At 44.9% G+C, this 21274-nt stretch overlaps 1 protein-coding gene across 2 annotated transcripts in view; it reads left to right on the plus strand.

Moving 5' to 3' along the window:
* The first annotated feature begins 209 nt into the window (after window positions 1–209).
* NUP98 (nucleoporin 98 and 96 precursor) overlaps window positions 210–21274 on the plus strand; it is a 36053-nt gene continuing 14988 nt past the window's right edge. Inside the window, exons 1-20 of one of the 2 annotated variants that reach the window (XM_084493881.1) lie at window positions 210–325; window positions 1874–1980; window positions 2730–2831; window positions 2969–3148; window positions 3860–3999; window positions 5160–5267; window positions 5884–6067; window positions 7619–7782; window positions 8521–8658; window positions 9295–9433; window positions 11079–11171; window positions 11548–11688; window positions 13960–14093; window positions 15666–15853; window positions 17102–17218; window positions 17711–18015; window positions 19126–19239; window positions 19921–20059; window positions 20347–20524; window positions 20803–20967. In XM_084493881.1, coding sequence (XP_084350007.1) covers window positions 1908–1980; window positions 2730–2831; window positions 2969–3148; window positions 3860–3999; window positions 5160–5267; window positions 5884–6067; window positions 7619–7782; window positions 8521–8658; window positions 9295–9433; window positions 11079–11171; window positions 11548–11688; window positions 13960–14093; window positions 15666–15853; window positions 17102–17218; window positions 17711–18015; window positions 19126–19239; window positions 19921–20059; window positions 20347–20524; window positions 20803–20967 — 2802 coding nt within the window. In that variant the 5' untranslated portion in view covers window positions 210–325; window positions 1874–1907. The remainder of the gene's footprint in view (window positions 326–1873; window positions 1981–2729; window positions 2832–2968; window positions 3149–3859; window positions 4000–5159; window positions 5268–5883; window positions 6068–7618; window positions 7783–8520; window positions 8659–9294; window positions 9434–11078; window positions 11172–11547; window positions 11689–13959; window positions 14094–15665; window positions 15854–17101; window positions 17219–17710; window positions 18016–19125; window positions 19240–19920; window positions 20060–20346; window positions 20525–20802; window positions 20968–21274) is intronic. The other variant, XM_084493882.1, reaches the window with a different exon arrangement.

A 21274-nucleotide genomic window follows, 5' to 3' on the forward strand; every position in this document is an offset into this window, starting at 1 on the left:
TTCTGGACCCTTCCGCGGCGCCGGCCCCGCCCCTTAGCGGAGCGAGCCAATCGGCGCTGGGGAGGGGGGCGGGCGCGAGGGCGCCCCCTCGACCAATCGACTCGAACCCCCGCCCCTTTCCCCCAGGGGGCGCCCGGCTTTCGACCAATCGGCGGCGGGCGCGCGGGGGGGGGGGCGGGGCCGGCCAATGGGGCGCGGCGCGGTGGCTGCTGGGAGGCGCGCGCGGAGCGGGCTGTGACGCAGCTTCCTCCCTGCGGGCCTCCCTCCTCCGGCGGGCGGCGGCGGCGGCGCGGAGAGGCCTGGGCGGGCCCGGCCCCTCCCGGCGGTGAGCGGGGGGCGGGCGGGGGGAGCACCGGGACGGGGAGGGGCTGGGGGGGAACCGGGGGGGCTCCGGGGGACGGGGGAGGCCGGGGGAGGCCGCGAGGGGCCTGGGGGGGCTGAGCGGGGCCGAACGGGGCCTGGGGGGGGGGCAGGGGGCTGAGGGGGCCGCGTTCAGGGCCTAGGGGGTCACGGGGCTGTGGTGGGCTGGGGGTAATGAGGTGGCGTTAATTAGCTGGGGGTAATTAGCTGGGGTTAATTGCGTGGTGAGGGTCCGCCGTGGGATCGGGGCTCGGCTTTGGGGCGGCAGCGAGCCCCGGGGGGGGGGTGAGGGGCTCGCAGCCCCGGCCCGGGCCTGCCCATGGGGGCGATGAGGGGGGCGCGGGGCAGCCCCATTGCGGGGGGGCCGTGTGGCGGTGCCTCCTTTGCTGACAGCGCTGGGGAGGTGTTGGCTGCCAAACGGTTGGGGTTTGGGGGAGCCCAAAGTACCGGGGAATGGTCCTGCGAGAGTTTAGCGCCTTGTTACGGAACGGAGCTACCCCGCTGTGGCTCGCAGCGCGTTGTAAACACGAGCGGTGCCCACCGAGCCTTGCGCTTTGCTGTGGGGGAAACCCGAGAGGTCTGCGCTGCCCCCTCCCAGCCGATCCTGCCGGTGCTGAAAGCCTTTTTCGATGTCATAGTGGTGCTGCCAGTGATGGAACAATGGCTACCCCCTACGGAAAGGGGCTATGGGTTTCTCTGCACTGGAGTACGACTGCTGTGATTTTATTTTGGCTCTGTTTTTTTTTATGAAAAAGGTCTGGCATCATGTTTGTACATGCAGGAAAGGTTGGAGCATGGTGGTGTTACCAAATGTATCTGTAAATAAGTGGCACGTGCAGTGCGGGAGGATGGGGCCTTGCCTGACCGGCATAAAGCCCCAGCCAGCAGCTAACTTAGAGACCTGTTCGGGAACTTCAGACAGTCTCAGTGCAGCCCAGTGAGCGGTAAAAGGGAAGCTGAGGGGAGCTGTGTTCATGTAGCTCTCGTGCAGGGCATTTCCACTTCGTGCTGTGAGTGGAGGGGCTGGGAGGTAGGGCTGAAAGGGCAGCTCCTTAGGGAAACCTTGGTGCCCGCAGCGCAGCCCCTGTGTGTGTTTGACAGAGGCTGTTTGATGGGGTGGGCTGCCAGGCCTGCAGGTGTCTGAGCAAAATCATGTGCGAGTTGCCTGGTGCAGGTCAGATAGAGTGGGAATGTGGGGATTGCTGTTCCTGATAGAGGTTCAGGAGGGTTTTGTTGGGAGCACAGCTTCGTTTGTTAGTTACTTCAGCAGGTAACACATGCATGAAATGTAGTGAAGGACAGAGGGAAGTTGCTGCTGAACTATTAGTGTTGTGTCTCCTAGGGCTGTTTTAAAGTTAGGGGCTGTGACTGTTTTAAAGTTAGTGTGACAAAAGTCATGCTTTCATGTGTCTGGGGGCTTGAGTGTTCAAATTATTTGCTGCCATCAATAGCAATGAAGATGAAAATGAGTTGTCACATTAAGCTTTAAATAAAACTGAATTCTTCTTTCTAGGTTTAGATAAAGGAAACTCAGATACATACTGAAGATGTTCAACAAATCCTTCGGAACTCCGTTTGGAGGCAGCACTGGCTTTGGGACAACTTCAACATTTGGACAAAGTAAGTCCTACGTCTAAACTTGGAGTCTGGTTTTCCCTTGCTTTGTGCGTTTTTTCATGGAGGTACAGCTAGAGATTCACGTGGGGGGGTGACTTTGTGCGTGATGGACACAGAGCGCTGCTGGGCTGCCCAGCTCGCTTGCTTTGCTCCTGAATCAGGTTCAGGAGTCCCAGGGCTCTCAGCTAGCACAAGCTTTTACCTTCAGTAGCCACCAGAATTCCACATGCGGGTGATAAAACTTCCCCTTATAAAAGGAGAAACTCGGAAGCCGGGTGAAGGCAGCCTTGCTGGGGTTGGGGGGAAGTCCTTCAATCAGGACGGGAACACATTGGGAGGGTTTGGAAGGAAGAAGCTTGCAACCTAAGGAGTTTTCTGGAGGTGCACGTTATAAGTATCACAGCGAGGTGGGTTTGGCCGTTAAAGCAGGCTGTACATCACCACATCTGTCTTGTTGGGGGGGATAAACCAACACGTCAGTTCTGTTACGGGCTTTTTTTGCCTTGCTCCCGAGTTCCATGATGAGCAGTGGAGAGCTTGCAGGGTGGCACAGAGCTGGGTGTCTGTGCCTCGCGTCGCAGTGGCTGGCTCAAGGCTTCAGCCTTTTGCTGCTCTGGCTGTGCAGGTGCTAAGCGTGCCCCTTCACTAGTGCACGGTCAGACACTGACTTCTTTTTGGAAGTGAGGACAGTGACAGTGTTCACTGCTCGTTCAGAATATGCTTTCATCTAAACGGTGTCGCTGATATTTCAGATGCTGGCTTTGGTACTACGAGTGGAGGAGCGTTTGGCACCTCAGCCTTCGGGTCGAACAACAACACCGGAGGCCTCTTCGGCAGCACACAGACAAAGCCAGGTATTGCAGCAGTGTTACAGCTGTAGTGCAAATCCTCTCCTGAAAGAAGGAAGTAACTTAAAACCAAAACATGGCAACAACAAAAAACCCCAGCAGCTAATGACTGCAAATAATTAACAGCTTGTTTCTGTCTTCAGGAGGGTTGTTTGGTTCGACGACGTTTAACCAGCCGGCCACCTCCTCCACAAGTACTGGCTTTGGGTTTGGGACATCAACGGGGACGTCAAACAGCCTGTTTGGCACCACCAGCACTGGTGGAGGGCTCTTCTCGTCCCAGAGCAATGCCTTTGCGCAGAACAAGCCCGCTGGCTTCGGAAGTGAGTAGAGCTGCTCCTAATTGTTGAGTGAGAAGTGCAGAATGCTGGGTATAAGTGGGGATCAGATACAAGTGTTAATGTGAGGTTTCAGCATGTTTTTCTTGTGTAGTTCGTCTTCCTTTTCTTCCAGAGGGTGTGGTTATGTTACTGTGACCCATGGTAGCCAGATGTGAAACTGCTTAGCTCAAAATTCATGGCTAAAATGACAGCTACAGATTTTGTAGCCTGTTTGGTAGTCAACTGGTACTTTCCATTCTCAAATGTCCTTTGGCTCTGCTTGATCTTAGCTTTTTATTCTGCTTTCTGCAGGGCAGTTGTGGTTGATTCTGCTTCTGGCACTGCAATGTTTGAAATGCTTCTTAAACTCTACCGTAATTCCCTGAAGCAGAAACAACAACTTGCAGACACTTTTGAGAAGAGAAATAGAAACTTCACTGTTTCCCTTTGTGCACATCATTTCCTTAGTGGTGTTGTCAGGAAGAGGATGGAACTGGCTGCTGTGGTTATTGTAGTATTTCCTGGGGTGACGAGTTGGGGGCTAATCTGTCGTGCGTTGACAGGCTACACGTTTCCAGTACTGCTCAATTTTTTTTTTTTAACAGTTTCTTCCATTTCCAAAATGCTTTCTAATTTGAATAGAGCATTTGACTTTCAGATTTAAAATTAAAGTTTGTCCTTGTACTGATCTTCTTGTTTTTATTTTTTTTAAAGACTTTGGAACAAGCACCAGCAGTGGCGGCCTCTTTGGAACCACAAACACAACTTCCAATCCTTTTGGGAGTACATCTGGCTCTCTCTTCGGCCCAACTAGTTTCACTGCTGCTCCAACTGGCACAACCATTAAGTTCAATGTAAGTTCTGTTTTTCCTTCTTAATCCAGCCTGTTTACTATAGGAAATGTTACGTTTTACAGTTCTTTGTGTAGAGCACTGTCTTGGCTGCTGAGCTTTCTTTTTTCTTTAAAAAAAAAAAAAAGTTCATGTGTACAGTATGTGGTAGTCTGAAATAGCTTGAAAATATCCCGTTGCAGTGGAAATAGTCTAGCTCTTTGGAATTAGTTGTATGTACTTCTTTTATTCTGAATTTGACAAGTTCTGAAGCACTGTGGAGTAATGCCCTATCTAGACTTGTTAGATTTACTGCTGTGTGAGAGGTGAAGAGAGAAACCAGCTCAAAAGTTTGAGTCTTCTCAGGGAAGCAGGAGGTGTCACAGAGTTCACGGTGATCACTGCTAAATGTTCAGAGCAGAAAGGGCTAAAAAATTCCAAATGTGGGACAAAATAAATGTAATCCACTTACATAAGTCATCATGGCTTTGGGAATGAAAACTGAAAGTTGAAGACTGGTTCCCTGTGCGTGTTTTGTGGCTGAGTTCCCTTTAAGTAAGGGTAGAATAATCCGTCCTGAAGGTTCTGTGGCAGTTGAAGATGGAGGGTGGCTTGGAAGAGCAGATGTCGTGGAAATGGGGTAACTGATAGCTGTTGAAAGAGGCGTTCCTTTTCCCAAATATCTGTTCAGTTTAGAAGTGAAGAGGGATGATGCTTGTACAAACTGATTTAACAGCCTGAGACTTCGTTCGGCCTCCCCGGTTGTAGGCAGAAGGGTGATCAACTTGGGCAGAGTCAGAGGGGCATCGGTTGTGAGTTTCTACGTAGTACAATTTAAAAAAAGGAAACAAATCATCAGGGATAATAAAATCCCTGGATATAGCTGGAGGATTTGTATCGTAAACTGCGTTGAAAATAAAACAAATGATTTCACTGCGTTGTTTAGAGGGTTACTAGGGTAAATTTCATTATTGATTGCCACCGAACATGTGTCACCACTGGGTGAGGCCCCAGCTGTGAGATAATGCTAATGTCCTGCTTCAGTTCCTGCAGTAAGTGTAGTTTTTAACACTGTCTGACAAGAAAGTAATGGTATCGATGAAAACCTGTCTGGATGTGGTATATCATCCAGGTATGATATGGATATGGATATATTTTTGATTCCTTTCTCTCCTCTCTTGCAGCCACCAACCGGTACAGATACTATGGTAAAATCTGGAGTTAGCACTAACATTAATACCAAGCACCAGTGCATTACTGCTATGAAAGAATATGAAAGCAAATCTCTTGAGGTCAGTAGATGAATATTCACACGTGTTTATTTTGTCTGTTATTTAGTATTGTTTCTGGCAGAGGTTTTTTGTGACTGTAGTAAGTATTGTGCATGCTCGTTAATGAGTACAACTTTCAGTTTCTGCGTCTCTCACAAAAGAGGCATCATCAAGGAAGACACATCATGTTGGTCTTAAATGCTTAAAATTATAATTTTTAAAGAGCTGAAATTCTCTCTTGCCATGTACCAGAAGGGCAAGAGATCCTGCTGGGAGCAATCCTCTGCTGATGAAATGGCAGAACCCCAGACAAAACTGCGTTGTTTATTATAAACAAACGTTCCCAAGGATTTAATCATGAAGCTTCTCCGTTCAAGTTGACTTATTTGATGCTTCAAAATAAGTCTAATCAAAAGATCTGTAAAAGCCCATAGAAATAAAATTAAAGCCCAAATGTGAACAGCAGTGATAAGTTCAGGTCCTGATTATGCTGCCCTTATTTCTAAAAACGTAGAGGTGTTACCAGCTGTTCTTGACACGTTCACCCTGAAAGCTGTGTAAACATGTTATCAACACTGTTCTCATCTTATTCTGTATAAAAAGAACGTGTAAAGAGATTTGGATTTTCCTTTACTAGGAGCTCCGTTTAGAAGACTACCAGGCAAACAGGAAAGGCCCCACAAACCCTGTAGGAGCAGGAGCAACTGCAGGCTTGTTTGGGTCTTCTACGGCTACGTCAAGTACAGCTACAGGACTCTTTGGCTCTTCTACTACTAATACAGGCTTTTCTTACGGACAGAATAAAACTGCTTTTGGAACTAGTAAGTACTGCCGAATGTCTGTCTTCACTGTGACTGAACATGCAAACGTTTTGTTAAGCTCCATAAAATTCGCCCATGAAAAAAGATGAGGAAGTGCTGGAGTGAGCTCAGAGCCTGACTAGTTGCATTGTCAGCATTTGATAATCAGGTTCTTCTCCATAGAAATATTTACTGGTTTGCTCTTCAGCATTTGTGTGCTTTGTCTGCATCCCCAAAGCTTTGCTGGTAAACAGTTCTTTCGAGCATCTGTCTTTACAAGAACGTCAGCTAGCTCATGTGGAAGAGTAAAACAATTTGAAGTAGAACCACCAGGATAGTGTTTCTGTGAACCAGGGTGCTAGCATCAGGTGGTTAAAGGTGAAGTCAAGATTTTACTTCTGCTGATGAGCAGACACATTCCTTTGACCTGTTAATGTATTGGCCTGATTAGACTTTGCCTGGATCTCTTCTCCACCGTACCTCAGGGTTAGGGTCTAGACACGTTTGTTGTGCCACCCTGTGCCATTCTTGGATGGAAAATAAAAGCCGGGTGTTGCATATCTGGCAGTTGCAGGTCAGTTGGATTGATCATCTGGTGAACCTTTTTGAACTTAATGTAAAGAAAATGCTGCTGAAAAGCTTGAATGCAAATTCTATCATGTGAACTAATCGGCTTCTTGTCGTGAACTTAGATGTAAGTAGATACTTGCATTTGTGGAATTAAAATGGAGACAGAAGGCCAAAATCCTACAGCTGATAGAAACAGAAACAATTCTATCTGCTGCTTTCAGAGGTTAGAACTTTGTCTGTCCTTTAGGCTTGCTTGATGCCCTTCAGGGCTGAGCTGAGCTGCTGTCCTTGAGCGGGTTCCACATAGAGGAGGCCGTACTAAAATACCCAGACTGCCCAACGTAGCAGTCTTGCTGGACTTCGTGTATTTCTCGTGCAGTCAGCTCTGAAGAAAGTTCTGCAGAGATAGCAATGACAGTTGTGGGAGAAGGAACAAAAGCTTTTGGCTGTGTGTATGCTGTGTTTACCACATCACATGTGAACAGACTTTTTTTTTTTTTTCCATCAGGGGAAAAAAGGGAGAGTGTTTGAGGTTCAGGTGGAAGCTTCTGTAGTAAAAGTTGTGTGGGTTATAGAACAGTTTTTGTAAAGCAGGGGACTGTATCTACCTCCTGCCCAGTCAGCTCTCTTCAGGTGCAAATGGGACAGTTTCCATTTTACAACGGATGACGAGCCGACCATATCAAAAGTGGCATATTTTTGGTCAGATCTACCTGTCAGGTGAAGTTTTCTGATAATTGTTGAGTGTTATACTCACACGGACTTCAGGACAAGGAGAACCTGATGAAACACTTGACACAAACCATTTCCATCTGAATGCAGGTGCTGTGCTGTATTGACACTGTGTGTCGTGCTGTTCCATTGGGTTGAGGCGTTTCTTTTTTCCTGCTTGAATACACTGAGCATGGCTTTGGATAAATTCTTGAGTTTTGTTTTGTTTTTTTTAAACCAATTCATTTGGTTTAACGAAGCCAACAAATCTGTAATTTGTTTGTGTTGTAGGTACAACTGGCTTTGGAACAGGAACGACAGGGGGGCTTTTTGGTCAGCAGCCTCAAACTACGAGCCTGTTCAACAAACCTTTTGGTCAAGCCACAACAACGCAGAACACCGGCTTTTCCTTTGGCAATACCAACACGCTGGGGCAGCCAAACACAAACACGATGGTAAGATAAACTGTTTGAAACCAGAAAGCTTTAAATTGTGTTATATCTCCTACAGCTACGCAGAGGAGGCTGTTACATAGTTCTTCGCATCTTCGTCCAATTGTAATACAGCTTTGTTAAAAGTAAGATGCAAAGCTCTGAATGCTACTGTCTGATCTAGGAACTTATTGCCAACTAAAACAAGTGGGCAGCAGCATGGCTGTTAACAAGTAACATTTCCCATTCTCTTTAAAGACTCTGCTCTCTCACCAGCTCAAGTATTTCCAATCATGTTCACGCAGATAACAAATAATAAAGCAGTTACATAAATTCCCACTGAGTGTTACTGAGGATTCTGTACTTTCTGGCGACCAACGAGCCGCATTTGTGGGCTCTTAGGGTAGAAAGGCACTGCATAGCTGTAGCTTGTTGCATTGTGCATCTGGAGCCAAAACCTCTTGCTGTATTCTTTCTGCGTGTGTTGTAACTTCTCCCAGAAAACCGGATGGGATGGCTATTGCCCATCTTTGCCATTCAAAGTGGGGAGGAGATTCCGATATCCTCTCAAGCTGGGAACATGTAACTAATTTCCCAGAGAACTAATAAAGCTTATGAAATGATTTTTAGCTGTCTTTTTTCCCTATCAAAAGGTGAAATATTATAGTATCACTTTATTAACAGACTTCTTATATTTGTTCTGCCATTATAAGTGCTTTGAAGCATTATCTTAACATAATTTAACATAATTCCTCTTCGTAGGGTCTCTTTGGGGCAACCCAGCCCTCGCAGCCTGGAGGCCTCTTTGGAACAGCTGCCAATACAAATGCTGGTACTGGATTTGGAACGGGAACTAGTCTTTTTGGACAAACTAACACAGGATTTGGTGTTGGCGGTTCGGTATGTCCGTGCCTTGAATAATAAATTTTTTTTTTAAATGGCTTCTAGAGTCCTGTTACTGTGTGTTGACCTCACTCAAAGTAGTGTTGTCTAAACTAAGGCACTGAAGAGGCAAAAACTGTGTGTGTCTTGCAAAGTCAAGGTATAAGCATGTATGATAGAACTTCTCGTCTCTAGTGATGAGAGACAGTGAGAGAGACTGAACATCTGCCTGTGTATGCCCTCTGATACAGAATCACAGCCTTCTGTGACATCGATCACAGATTGATATTATGATATCAAATCACAGAATTCTGTAATTCTGTATCGCTAGGGGTGCCTCAATGTGGCGTTGAAAATACAAGCGTTTAGATTTATATATTAACTTAAAATGAACTTGAGTCAAGATTTTCAGTTATTTAGGTTTTAATCTATGCTCTGTGGAGGTGGGTAAAAGAGGGAAAAAGTTATTTCCAGAAGGTGCTTGCTGTATGCTAGTGCACATGGCTTGCAACTAACACCATTCTTGAGAGTCTGGGTTGTGTGGTCAAAGTTATGCTTGGCTTTACTTCTGCTTTGTTGCCTGCAGTGAAGCTAATACAATTTCTTTTAATTTCAGTCTTTCAGGTTTCAAATTCTCATTTTCTTCCCTTTCAGACCCTGTTTGGTAGCAAGCCGGCTGGATTTGGAACCACCACGACCAGTGCTCCCTCGTTTGGCACAACCACTGGCGGCGGGCTCTTTGGTAACAAACCAACCCTGACTTTAGGAACCAATACAAACACTTCCAATTTTGGTACATATAAAAAAAAGTGGGATTCAATCACTTTAAAATATACTGCATATACCACATACCTGGCTGCTGAATATCGCATGCTAAATGATTATGAATTTAGAATTCTCAGGTAAGCCATGCTTCTGATGAATTTTGCTGCAGAGGAACGTTTTGGATGGTGTTTTATACCTTTCTTCTTGGTGGTATTCCCTGACTTGCAAGGCAGATGGTGAAGTAAAAGTACCACTGTTTCATTTAGTGCTTAAGAAGACCTAACCTGTAACTTAAAACTTTTAAAATCAAAGCACTCACACAGCATAGTGTATTAATAGCCTCTTAAACCTCCGTCTTTGCAAAGGAGTGCCGGAGGAAAATAGGGTGAAATAGTGATACCTATAGCTTGGTGGCAGATACAACGAAATATACTGGAGCAAGGAGAAAATGAAACAGTTCTGGTTTCAGTTGTAGCTGGTTTTGACTCTTCACACTGAAAAACAAAGTCCCAAGAACTGGGTCTTGTGTTAATGTTGGCCTCTGACACCATTAAATATTGAGTGTTAAATGAGTGGGTTATCAAGTAGGGCAATGTATAGTGGTAGTTCAGGTAAATGATAGTCTTCCTTCATTGTTTTTCTTTTAATCTTTTTTTTACTCCTGAAGTTGAGAGCATTGAAACTGTACTCATAAAATTAAGCAGGAATGGTTTTAGGATGTTAAAGATCCTGATGTGCCTCTTTTTTTTTTTTTTTTTTTTAAATCTGGAAAAAAAAAAAAAAGTAAAACATGATTACTCTGCCATGCCAGCCTTCCAGAAAGAGGGAATAAATTGTCAAGCTCTTAGACTGACAGGGCAGCGCTTTAGAGGACATAGTTGATTCTGGTAATCAAGCTTAGGTAAATTATCATCATGTTTTTTTGGAAGTTGCTTCCAAGTTTCTTGTTCTGCTGCTCTCTAAGTAGCCACAGTAGTTAGCACATTGACAGTGCTTTTTAGTCCCTGTTTAGCAAACGATATCGATTCTAGTGTGTGTTTTGGTTTCCCTGCATTCCTTGTGCTAGTGCAGTTTATAGGAAAAGTGGAGTTCGGTCCTAGGGTGTTTCTGATCTTGGTCCATGACTGCAGTTTTCTAGTTTAATTCTGTCTTTACACTAATCAACATTTAATAGTTTCACAATCTTCAATTTAAAAAATAGCCTGTCTACTGCTAGATTTGGATTAGATGTCTTTGAGTAGTTCACTCTTACAAACCTGAGTTGTTACTTGCTTTGTCAGTAAGAATCAGAAGTGCGTGTGTGGTATAAACAGTATAAAAAGGGGTTTGTTCTTCCAGGCATTGAAGAAACTTAATGTTACATTCTGTTGCCTGATACAGCGTCGCAATGTCCTTTCTGGCTTTATAATTTTTTTTAATCTGTAACAAACTTAATAGTCTAAGAAAGCAAGGTGGTGAATTCTTATACCAATGTTTTCAGTCCTACGTTCATAACTTAAATATTTAATTTACCACTTAAGTAGCTTCTTGCTGCATGTTTAACATGCATGGCTGAAAATGGTGCGTGAATTTTGACCTTAACTATGTTAGGGCTGTCTTTGAGCTGGTGATGTTTATTTATGTTTTTAATTTCTTAGCTTTAGACTAATGAGATACTGTTTCTGTCCTTGAAGGTTTTGGTGCCAACACTGCTGGAAATAGCTTATTTGGAAATAAGCCTGCAACTGGGACTCTGGGAACTGGAATTGGGACAGGGTTTGGAACAGGTAAACAGTTTATTAGCTTAAGCATAGTCCTCAAACTTTGATAATAAAATACCATTTGTATTACGTGCTGTGGCCCTAGATGCTTTACCTTGAAGTCACGAATCTCTGTCTCAAATCAGAACGAAGCAGAGCAGAATAATGATGCACTCGATAACATTTTAGAAATTGCAAGTGGCATTGCTTATGGTGGTGGCCAGTGGCTCCAAAAATTGATGGCACCCTCTGAAGTCTCTGGTGGTCTGACCACACGAGTCTTGAGTTGATGTGGGCGTGTCAAATCTTCCTTGCAATTTAACAAATAATTGATTCTTTGTGGGATAAACTGGCTTCTAAATTTGTCAATGTTATAGTGAATAACATTCCTCTTCCCCCATAGCTCTTGGGGCAGGACAGACTTCTTTATTTGGAAATACCCAGCCTAAACTTGGTGGAACACTGGGAACAGGAGCTTTTGGAGCACCGGGGTTCAATACATCAACTGCAACTCTGGGCTTCGGAGCCCCTCAGCCTGCTGTAGGTAAGTGTGCATTAACCCAGGTTTAATTGCTGCTTCCTCCCTTCTTTCAAACATTCCTAAAGATGTTGATAAATCCCCCTGAAATGGTACGGAGTGAAAAAGAATGTTTGAGGAGCTCTTTGAGAACAGAAGTGGCATCAATAGACCATGACACTTCTTTTCTGGTAATTGTTTGTGTTTGAATTACTTTTAATATTATATGTATACAAAGTTACTTAACATTATTAATAGTCGCAGCTATTTTAAGGCTTTCTCTTCAATATTACCAAGATGTTTTCCATCAATCAACTTTGGGGCAGCAGCAGTAGGCCCTTCTTATAATGTAAGAAAGGGGGGGGTGAAATGTGGCAGTAGCTTCTTCAGTGATCCTAGCTAGGAGAGCTGGAGAGACTTAACTAGTGAGTAAGCTGTACCATCGGTCAGATGACTGCTCTTTATATTCAGTCACTGCCCTGTCGTTCTGAAAATTAGAACTGCACCACTTCTGCACTTCCAGCAGCCTTCATCTTGTTTGGCAGACCTGAACACTTCGTATGAACAGCATACGGAACTGATGCTGCAGCCCCGCTGAGGTGGCAATTTTAGGGAGATGTTTTTTGACTGGGTGGTGGGAAGGGGGTGGTCCACAGCACTGTGTGGTGGTGTGGCTGGGTAATGTGCAAGGATTCCTGCAAGCCCAGGAGTGGTCCATCCTAACGAGCAGAACAGGCAAAATGCCGGGAGGCCTGCACAGATAGACAAGGAGGATGGAAGGTGAAAGCAAGGACAGGTGACCTGTAGGGAACACAGACACTGAGCATCTGGGGATGAAGTTAGGAAGTTAAAGCCTATACAGAACTTGACCAGTGATGTCAAAGGCTACAAGGAGGGCTTCTGTAAGTGGGAGGGTGGCAAAAGGAAGGCTGGGTAAAATGTGGGCCTGTTGCTGGATGAGATGGAGACCTGGTGACACAAGACAGGGAAGAGGCTCGGGTCCTGAGCATCCTTCTTGCCACAGTTTTTACCAGCGAGGCCAGCCTTCAGGAACACCAGTTCCCAGAAACAAGGGTGAAAGGGTGGAGGCAGGTAGATGTACCCTTGGTGGAAGAGGATCAGGTGAGGGAATACTAAAGCAAAGCTGGCGTATGTAAGCCCATAGGTCAGGAGGGAATGTGTGCAGAGGTTCTGGGAGAGTGGGAAAATGTCATTGCAGGGCTATTCCCAAATGTGGAATAATTCTGACAGTTGGGAAAAGTGTGGAGTGGAGGGAAAAAAAAAGGACTGGCAGAAAGCAAATATCACTCTGGTCATCAAGAAGGGCAGGAAGGAAGACTCAGGGAGTGACAGACCAGTCAGCCTCAGGTCTGGCCCTGGGAACGTGGTGGAGCAGCTAATCCTGGAAACCATTTGCAGGCACGTGAGCAACGTGAAAGTCATCAGGAGCAGTCTGGATGGATTCCCCAAGGGGAAATCATGCTTGACCAACCTTATAAGCTTCCACAATGAAACTCAGGAGAAAATACCTGCTCAATATATTGCAGTCAGGTTCTACATACTTGTCTTGCTTCCATTGCATTTCTGCATTTTCTAAGCTTGAGCCTTCAGTGATGTGCATCAGCAGGTGGTCTGAGTGTTCACTTCTGTAGGTATTGCCTTCAGTGGCACAGCTCAGGGAAAGGTTTCAGGGGTCAATGTTTGCTCAGTTCCTATAGCTTTCAATCTGGTAAGAACCAGTTGTCTCACACTCTCTTCCTGAGCTCCTTGCAGACTTTGTCTGACAGTAAGGTCTTGTTTTGGTCATCTCTGGGAATGCACAGCTTCAGTCTCTTTTTCTTAGAATTAAAATTAGGGTGCTTTATGTTGCTTAAATATTTCATAGCGTGAACACTTCTTAGTTCCTATTAATTCTACAAGTAGATGCTAGGAGGTGGACAAGTTTCAGAGGCCGTTTTATGCAGAGAGCTCTAAGTTTGATCACTGCAGCAGCTTTGACATTAATGCTTCAGAAATCAGATTATTAATTAAAGGTTTTGGCAGGCCAGGCTCATTCTGCTGTTGGGTAACTCTATGCCCTCAGCTTTTCACACATAAAAACTTACTGAACGGGGTTCCAAATACTAATGAAGGAACAGGATGAGTTCTTCCTGCAGAATTCTGTAGAAATGGGGATTGAAGAAAAGGGGGAAAGAAAGGTGAAGTCAATACAGAAATCTCTGGGGCGTTGTCTTTCCTGTCTACCTTGGTTCTGTTGATAAATGTGTTGAATGCTAAAAACAGATGTTCTTTTTATAGCACTGACAGACCCTAATGCATCAGCAGCCCAGCAGGCGGTCCTTCAGCAGCACCTCAATAGCTTGACTTACTCACCCTTCGGAGATTCCCCGCTGTTCAGAAACCCCATGTCAGATCCAAAGAAGAAAGAAGAGGTGAGTGTATTAAACTAATTTTCTGGGAAAGATTTGAGATGACTTCATATGTTGTGCTCTCTCTCGTGTCTTCACTTAAGATGAACAGTGAGTAAAGTGAGTAACTTAGTGACCTACCATCCCTGTACTCTGTGGTGTGGGTGTTTTTTTGTTGTTTTTGTTTTTTAATGCTATCCAGGACAAGCTTGTGCTGGTGCTTTGTTTACTGCTTCTGATACATCAGAGCCTTGAGTTTGGAGTTCATTATGCTCGCTGCTGCTAGTTGAGAATGAGGATGGGTAGCTGTCTGTGCTTGGAGTATTTTTAGTATTTAGCTTGAGCGTGGCTTATGACAGTCTTGAGCTGTCGGTTTGTTTTGAAAACCAATCAAGCACACCTCTCAGGCTTAAGTGTTAAGGGACGGCATAAATGGCCGCTGCCCTGACAAGTTCCAGAGGCTGGGGATTCCTCCAGCCCAGCTCTGGAGCCCAGCACAGTGCTCCCCTGGGCCCAGGGGGCTCCTTCCCAGGCTGCTGGCTGTTGCATTGCCCCCTTTGTCTGCCCAGTCCCCCTGCCCAAGTCCTGAGCCCCCCCTACCTGCTCTGCACGTCTCCTGCCTGCTGCCTACCCCAGCTTGCTGCAGAGACACAGGCACTGCTCACCCTGTGCTCACTGCTCACCCTGTGCTCACTGCTCACCCTGTGCTCACTGCTCACCCTGTGCTCACTGCTCACCCTGTGCTCACTGCTCACCCTGTGCTCACTGCTCACCCTGTGCTCACTGCTCACCCTGTGCTCACTGCTCACCCTGTGCTCACTGCTCACCCTGTGCTCACTGCTCACCCTGTGCTCACTGCTCACCCTGTGCTCACTGCTCACCCTGTGCTCACTGCTCACCCTGTGCTCACTGCTCACCCTGTGCTCACTGCTCACCCTGTGCTCACTGCTCACCCTGTGCTCACTGCTCACCCTGTGCTCACTGCTCCCTCGGTGTCAGCACCACTCCCCTGCCTGGCTGATAGCCTCACCAGGACAACTGCAGTTGCTGGCCCCAAATTCCCTCATGCCTGTCCCAGCTGTGTTTTCACACCCAGGTTAAGGTGAGATAACACAAAGATGGTTAATAAGAAGATGGTGGGGAGAGCTGTGGTCAGGTGCGGGGCTCAAGTCAGAAGTGTGCTGACAAGTTGTGTTTACACACAACCAGCCTGTTCATGCTCATTCTCTCTGTCCCCCTCCATTGCACCTCCCCCATTTACTTCCTCTAAGCATTCCTGAAGTTTTATGTGCTTCCCCAGACCTCCTGGAATATCCCAAATCCTCCTGTTCGTATTGGTTTCCCCCTTAACCGTTGAAGTCCAGGTTGGCTCTCTGAAAGCAGAGCTTGTGGCTTCTTGGTGGCCCATCAATGCAAGACTGGGGAATTCTGGCCTTTGGCATTGTTTGTATTACCTGTCATCAGCCAGCTTTGTGTCTGTCCTTGTTTGTTGGTTCCCCATTTGCTTATTACACTCCTTGCTTTTATAAGGTCCTTGGCTAACTAACCTTATGGTTCACGGTATAGAAACTCAAATTCTGCTTCCTTGTGTTTCAGAGGCTGAAACCAACAAACCCAGCAGCTCAGAAGGCCTTAACGACACCCACCCACTACAAACTGACTCCGCGCCCCGCAACCAGAGTGCGACCAAAAGCTTTGCAGTCAGCTGGCTCTGCCAAATCCCAGCTCTTCGATGGTCTCGATGATGATGAGCCGTCCCTGTCCAACGGCGCGTTCATGCCCAAGTTAGTGTTCCTTTCGTGTATGGTAGAGGGAGCAAGCAGTACAAGAATAACTGTAGTATCGCTCCCGTTCTGATCAGGTTAAGTCCTTCGTAGTGTTGTAAATCCCATCACTTCTTGTGACCTGGCTCAAATATCAATAGCAATAACAGAACTGGTGTATAATTTGGAGAGAAATATTTTCTGGGGAGGAGATGACAATCATCAGCTTAAACTGCTAACTGCAAATAAGCAGTAAAACATGGTGATGAGTGGAATGAAGAGTATGAAATCAGAAGTTGTTATAACGAAAGTTTGTATAGCATACAGCTTCCTGCATGTGAAATAGAGTCGTTAGGCTCGTTAATGCCACCAGTTTGAAGGAAGATCTATGATAATTTCACAGCCTAATGCTGGTTCTCTTTGAGATACACAGCTGTTTCTGTGAGAAGTGAATAGCAGTGCTGTGGATCTATTGTAATGAAAAAAAAAAAGCTTTTGGTTTCGGTCTTTAAGCATACCAGTGGCAATCAGATTAAAAAGGGCTTTAGAAAGCTTTCGTTTTTACTTAAAACAAATACTTCAAAGATGAATCAGTCACTGAAAGTCCCTCTAGACACACACTTAAAAAATAATGTTTTGTAATCTTTATGAGCTTAGTTTCTGTTTAACTTAGCCTGAAACATCTGCTCACTTTCCAGGGAGAGAGCAGAGTATGGAATTACTCTGTGTTTTATTGAAAAACACCAAATGAATGAAAATTCAGGACAAAACAGATGCTTAAACTCTTCTTGCAGGTGTAATTGGTGTTGGTCTTCAGTGCTTTTCACACTACAGGCAGTGGGTCCTAGCATGGCCATTGATTTGCTCCTAAAGTGTCCCTGTACTAAAGAAAAGCCTGCATCTGCGGGACAGGGTTATGTGCTTCTGGAAAGCACATTTTATGTGCTTCTGCTAGAAAGGCAACATTCTGTAAAAACTGATAACTCTGTGGTTTACTGAACGTGGGCTTTGGAGCTTTCAATGACTTTTTTACACTTATTCACAAACCAAAGCCTTGAATGAAATTCAAAAAAAAAACACACAACAATGTAGTAACTCAGCTACTGCAGTGCTCTTACAGAAGACTTTGTATATAACAGGTGTGGAAACAGGTCTTACACAACTGGCTTCTGCTCCCTGGAACACTCAAATTAAGTGTGAAGTATATATTTTTGCAGTGGGTATAACCCAATTTCCCTTTGTTTTGTCTTTTTGTGTCCTTTTTTTTAGGAAGAGCATCAAGAAGTTGGTTTTGAAGAATCTCAACAATAGCAGTCTGTTCTCACCTGTCAATCGTGAAAACGAAGACCTGGCTTCTCCGTCAGAATATCCAGAGAACGGAGACCGGTACGGTGATGGCTGCTGCAGGTCCATGGCTATGCCTGGCTATGCCTGTCTCTAAATTATCGTTAATAATGTAGGTAGTTATTTTTGAGGGATGCCATCCTAGCTGTTCACTGGAAGTGAGTGGACGTACTGTGAGATTCATTTACTCTTAAACTGGCCGTCTGTTCTTCCTGTGTAGTCACGTGCCACTTCATTCCACCCAAACTCAGGAGTTCAAAGAGGGGTAACTTTTCGGGATATGTTTGTCCTCATTCCCTGTAGAGAGAGACTAGGCCACTTGAGTGCTAAACCTCACCCTGAAGTGAGAGAAACCTTTTCTTTTGGTTAGTCCTCCTCAGCAAGGTGGAATTCCAAGGAAACTTCGCTAATCTGAATGTGTCCTATTACTAAAGTTGTTTTTGTGTATTAAATTTGTCCCCCTCTGCTCTGCCCTTGTAAGGCCCCACTTGGAGCCCTTGTTAGAGCTAACAATTCAATTTGGTTTTTCTTTAGGTTCTTTTTGTCAGTACCTTCTGATGAAAACCACAGACAAGATGGTGAGCGAGAGGAAGAGGAGGATCAACATGAAGTGACCAGGTTTTACACTAACCCCATCGCCAAGCCCATCCCCCAGACTCCCGAGAACACTGTGCACAAACACCAGAACAACGTGGACGATACCATCGTGGCTCTGAATATGCGGGCGGCCTTGCGAAATGGTCTGGAAGGCAGCAGTGAAGATGCCTCGTTTCACGACGATTCCCTTCAAGATGAACGTGAAGAGGAGACTGAAACCATGCATCATGTGCATCCTGCAGGTTAGCTTGTGGGTGGGCAGCAGTAATTCCTTATAGACAGGCAGCTCCTGACAGCACTTCATGCATGCTTCTGTAAAGTTCTCTTCTGCTGTTTTAGATCCTCAGCTTTTTGTTTCTCTCCCTCCAGTTTTCTTCCAGATACAAATCGTGTTTTTCATTGTCATATCTAATGCTGAATCTTCCTGCTGAGTCACTAAGCAATTAAACTTGTTAATTAAAATTGCCCTGTTTTATGCTACACTGATGTAGTGAGATTCCATGAAGGGGAGGAGGAGGACCTGATCAGTAGTTGTTCTACATAGTAGACAGCTGACTACAGTTCAGGCAAAAGATCTTGGTTATAAATCTATTTAAATGCTCAGTAAATACCAGGTGCAGAGTTTTAGAAGCTGCCAAGAAAGGAGGGGGCCATGGAATACGGTTATGTCTCTCTGTGGACCTCTCTAGTACCTCTCTTTCGGTACTTTCAGTTCTGGTCTCAGGGTGTGGTAGTAAAACTGGAGAAGTAGGAGGGAGGAGGAAATTGAGAGGTCTTGGGTAGCTTTCACTTAACAAAGGCTTCATAGCTTATATACAGCTTTATAAGTGAAGAGGTGGGGGATTGTTAGTTTTGTTAAACATGAGTGGTCTGGAAAAGGTGAAGAGATTTGTTTCTCCTTTTCAGTTTCAGTTTATACTTGCATCTAATAAAAGCAACAGGTGATGTTGAGAATGAGTGTTTTCAGAAGCCACAATGGCAAGTAGACGTGGATGTGAAAAGCTTATGTAGGTTTTAAAGATCATTAGACAAATTGATAACAAAAAAAGCATTGGAGACTGTTAAATGCAGAAGCTGCTTACCTGTGCTCCCAAATCATTTAGGCTAGAAGAGTGTTTCTGTCAAGTACTGCTGTATGTGTCTGGAGAAACTTGCATAGCAGTTGTCTTAAACGTGCTGTGAAGGCTCTGGAGTGAAGGCATTTCTGTTTGCTTTTGGTGTACTGATTCTCAGTTTGTTTGCAACCTGCATTCCGTTTCTTTTGCAAGCCTGGACAACTGAAACTCCTGAAATGGTAAAATTGGCAGTCTTGCCGTTTGTTAGCCCAGTTCTCATTGACATTTCCATTGTAGGAATTGTTCTAACAAGAGCTGGCTATTACACCATCCCGTCTATGGAGGAGCTTGCTAGATTTACCAACGACAGAAATGAATGTATTGTGACTGACTTCACCATTGGCCGTAAAGGTAAATGCACACAGCTTTTCTAGTTGAACCAGTGAGTTTTTTTTTTTTAAAGCTATGGAACCTGAGTCTGAATTCCCTACCTTCAGCTTAATTATAAGCAGTGCTCCTGCGCTCTGAACAGCTTACACCAAAGACTAGAAATCTTTCAGACTGGTAGTGCTACCAACCCGTGTTATGGGATGATTTGAAAAACTTGAATGTGAAAATAAAAAAGCACCTGTAGCAGCCTTCTGGAGCAGGTTGCATATCAGATCACTGTTTCCATCTCAGTTACTGCCTACATTTGAGCTTACTGAGCTCTAGTGAAGAGCTTTCAGCCTGAACTGTATTCCTTACTGCTTTTATATAAAAATAAAATCATAACATAGTATTTTTAGAACACTTTTCTAAATGTGCTATAAAGCCAAGGGTGTGCTGGGTACTTGTGTGGGCAGTATCAATACAAAAAGCTTTCCATGCAAGTGTTGACTAAAAAAAAAAAAAAAAAAAGTTGTTAACATCTTCAGCATTTTCACACTGGGAAGTGGAGCCACTTGTACTCTGTTCTGGAGCCATAGCAAAGGTAGGCGGTAAGCTGGGGAAAGGAGGAGGATGGCAGGAACTATACGAGTGTGGCTGTCTGTCAAGATTATTTTCATGGGCTAATAGTGATGTTTGCTCACCTTTTGTTCTGCTTTACAGGTTATGGATCAATTTACTTTGAAGGAGAAGTAAATCTAACAAACTTAAATCTGGATGACATTGTACATATCCGTAGGAAAGAAGTGATTGTTTACCCTGACGATGAAAGAAAACCACCTATTGGTGAAGGTTTAAATAGGTAATTTAAGAAAAATAAGTACTTTATAGTGGCAGTGGTGAGTAAGGATGTTTTGATAATGCTGACAGGGTACTGTGTTTGTAGGCAGCTACAAAGGAATCTACATCTGAATTGTACACTCAGGTTGCAGCATTGTACAGCTGCTAGACATTTTAAAGTTTCTCAACCAAGAACTTGTTTTAAAAGCTGTTTTGAGTCGACATGGTCAATTTTCAGCTCCTGTGTGTGCCTTGATAGCTTTGCATCAAAACCTTGTAGTCTCTTACGTGCTTTTCCATCTTTAACAGACGAGCTGAAGTGACATTAGATGGAGTCTGGCCTACAGATAAAACATCTCGTTGCTTGATAAAAAGCCCTGAACGACTTGCAGAGATGAATTACGAGGGTAGACTCGAGTCTGTATCTCGGAAGCAGGGCGCTCGATTCAAGGAATACCGTCCAGAGACCGGATCTTGGGTGTTTAAGGTAATGTTTTTGTTTTCCCAACCAAGCTGGTAAAAACTCCTCTGAATAGCTGGAGGCTCTCAGTGGAAGCACTTTACTTGGTGGGTGACACCAAGTTCTGCAATCCCCTGAAGGCCGGTGTACAGCAAGTGTTCCATACAGAGGCTGGATTTGTTCCAACTGCCACAACTGCTCTGTAAAGCTGACAGTTACACCAGCTCATTGTTGGAGCCTTTTGGAAGTAAATGCCTGAACTCTTGTTTCTGAGGTGAGACACCTTTGTTCTTCTCGTTACACAGGTGGCACACTTCTCCAAGTATGGCTTGCAAGATTCAGACGAGGAAGAGGAAGAGCATCCTTTAAAAGTGGACACAAAGAAGTTAAAAACCACACCTGTGCCACCTCCAGGGCATCTGCCACCCCAGCAAATGGCCCTAAATGGCAAGCCCACGCCTCCATCTCAGGTAGAAGGAGGACAATGACTAAACGGGAATTCAGAAAATGATATTTGAAGAGTAGCTGGCCCCTGGGGAGGGGTTGCTGATGTTACAGTTAGCCTGGAAACCAAACAGCAAAACCATAACACAAACTTGCACAAACTCTTCTGACCTCTTTGAGTGTTTGTGTGTTTTTTGTTAAGAGACTTGACAATCCCTTCCAAGGATGGGGGGTGGGGAGGTGTTAAACTCTAGTTTCTTGTTTAGATTCTGGTCTAGATTGAATTTGGCATAGTTGCCACCTATGGAAGAACAACTTGCTTTTGTGAATATT

The sequence above is a fragment of the Aythya ferina genome, assembly GCF_964211825.1.
Source record: "Aythya ferina genome assembly, chromosome: 1".
NCBI classification, from domain to species: domain Eukaryota; kingdom Metazoa; phylum Chordata; class Aves; order Anseriformes; family Anatidae; genus Aythya; species Aythya ferina.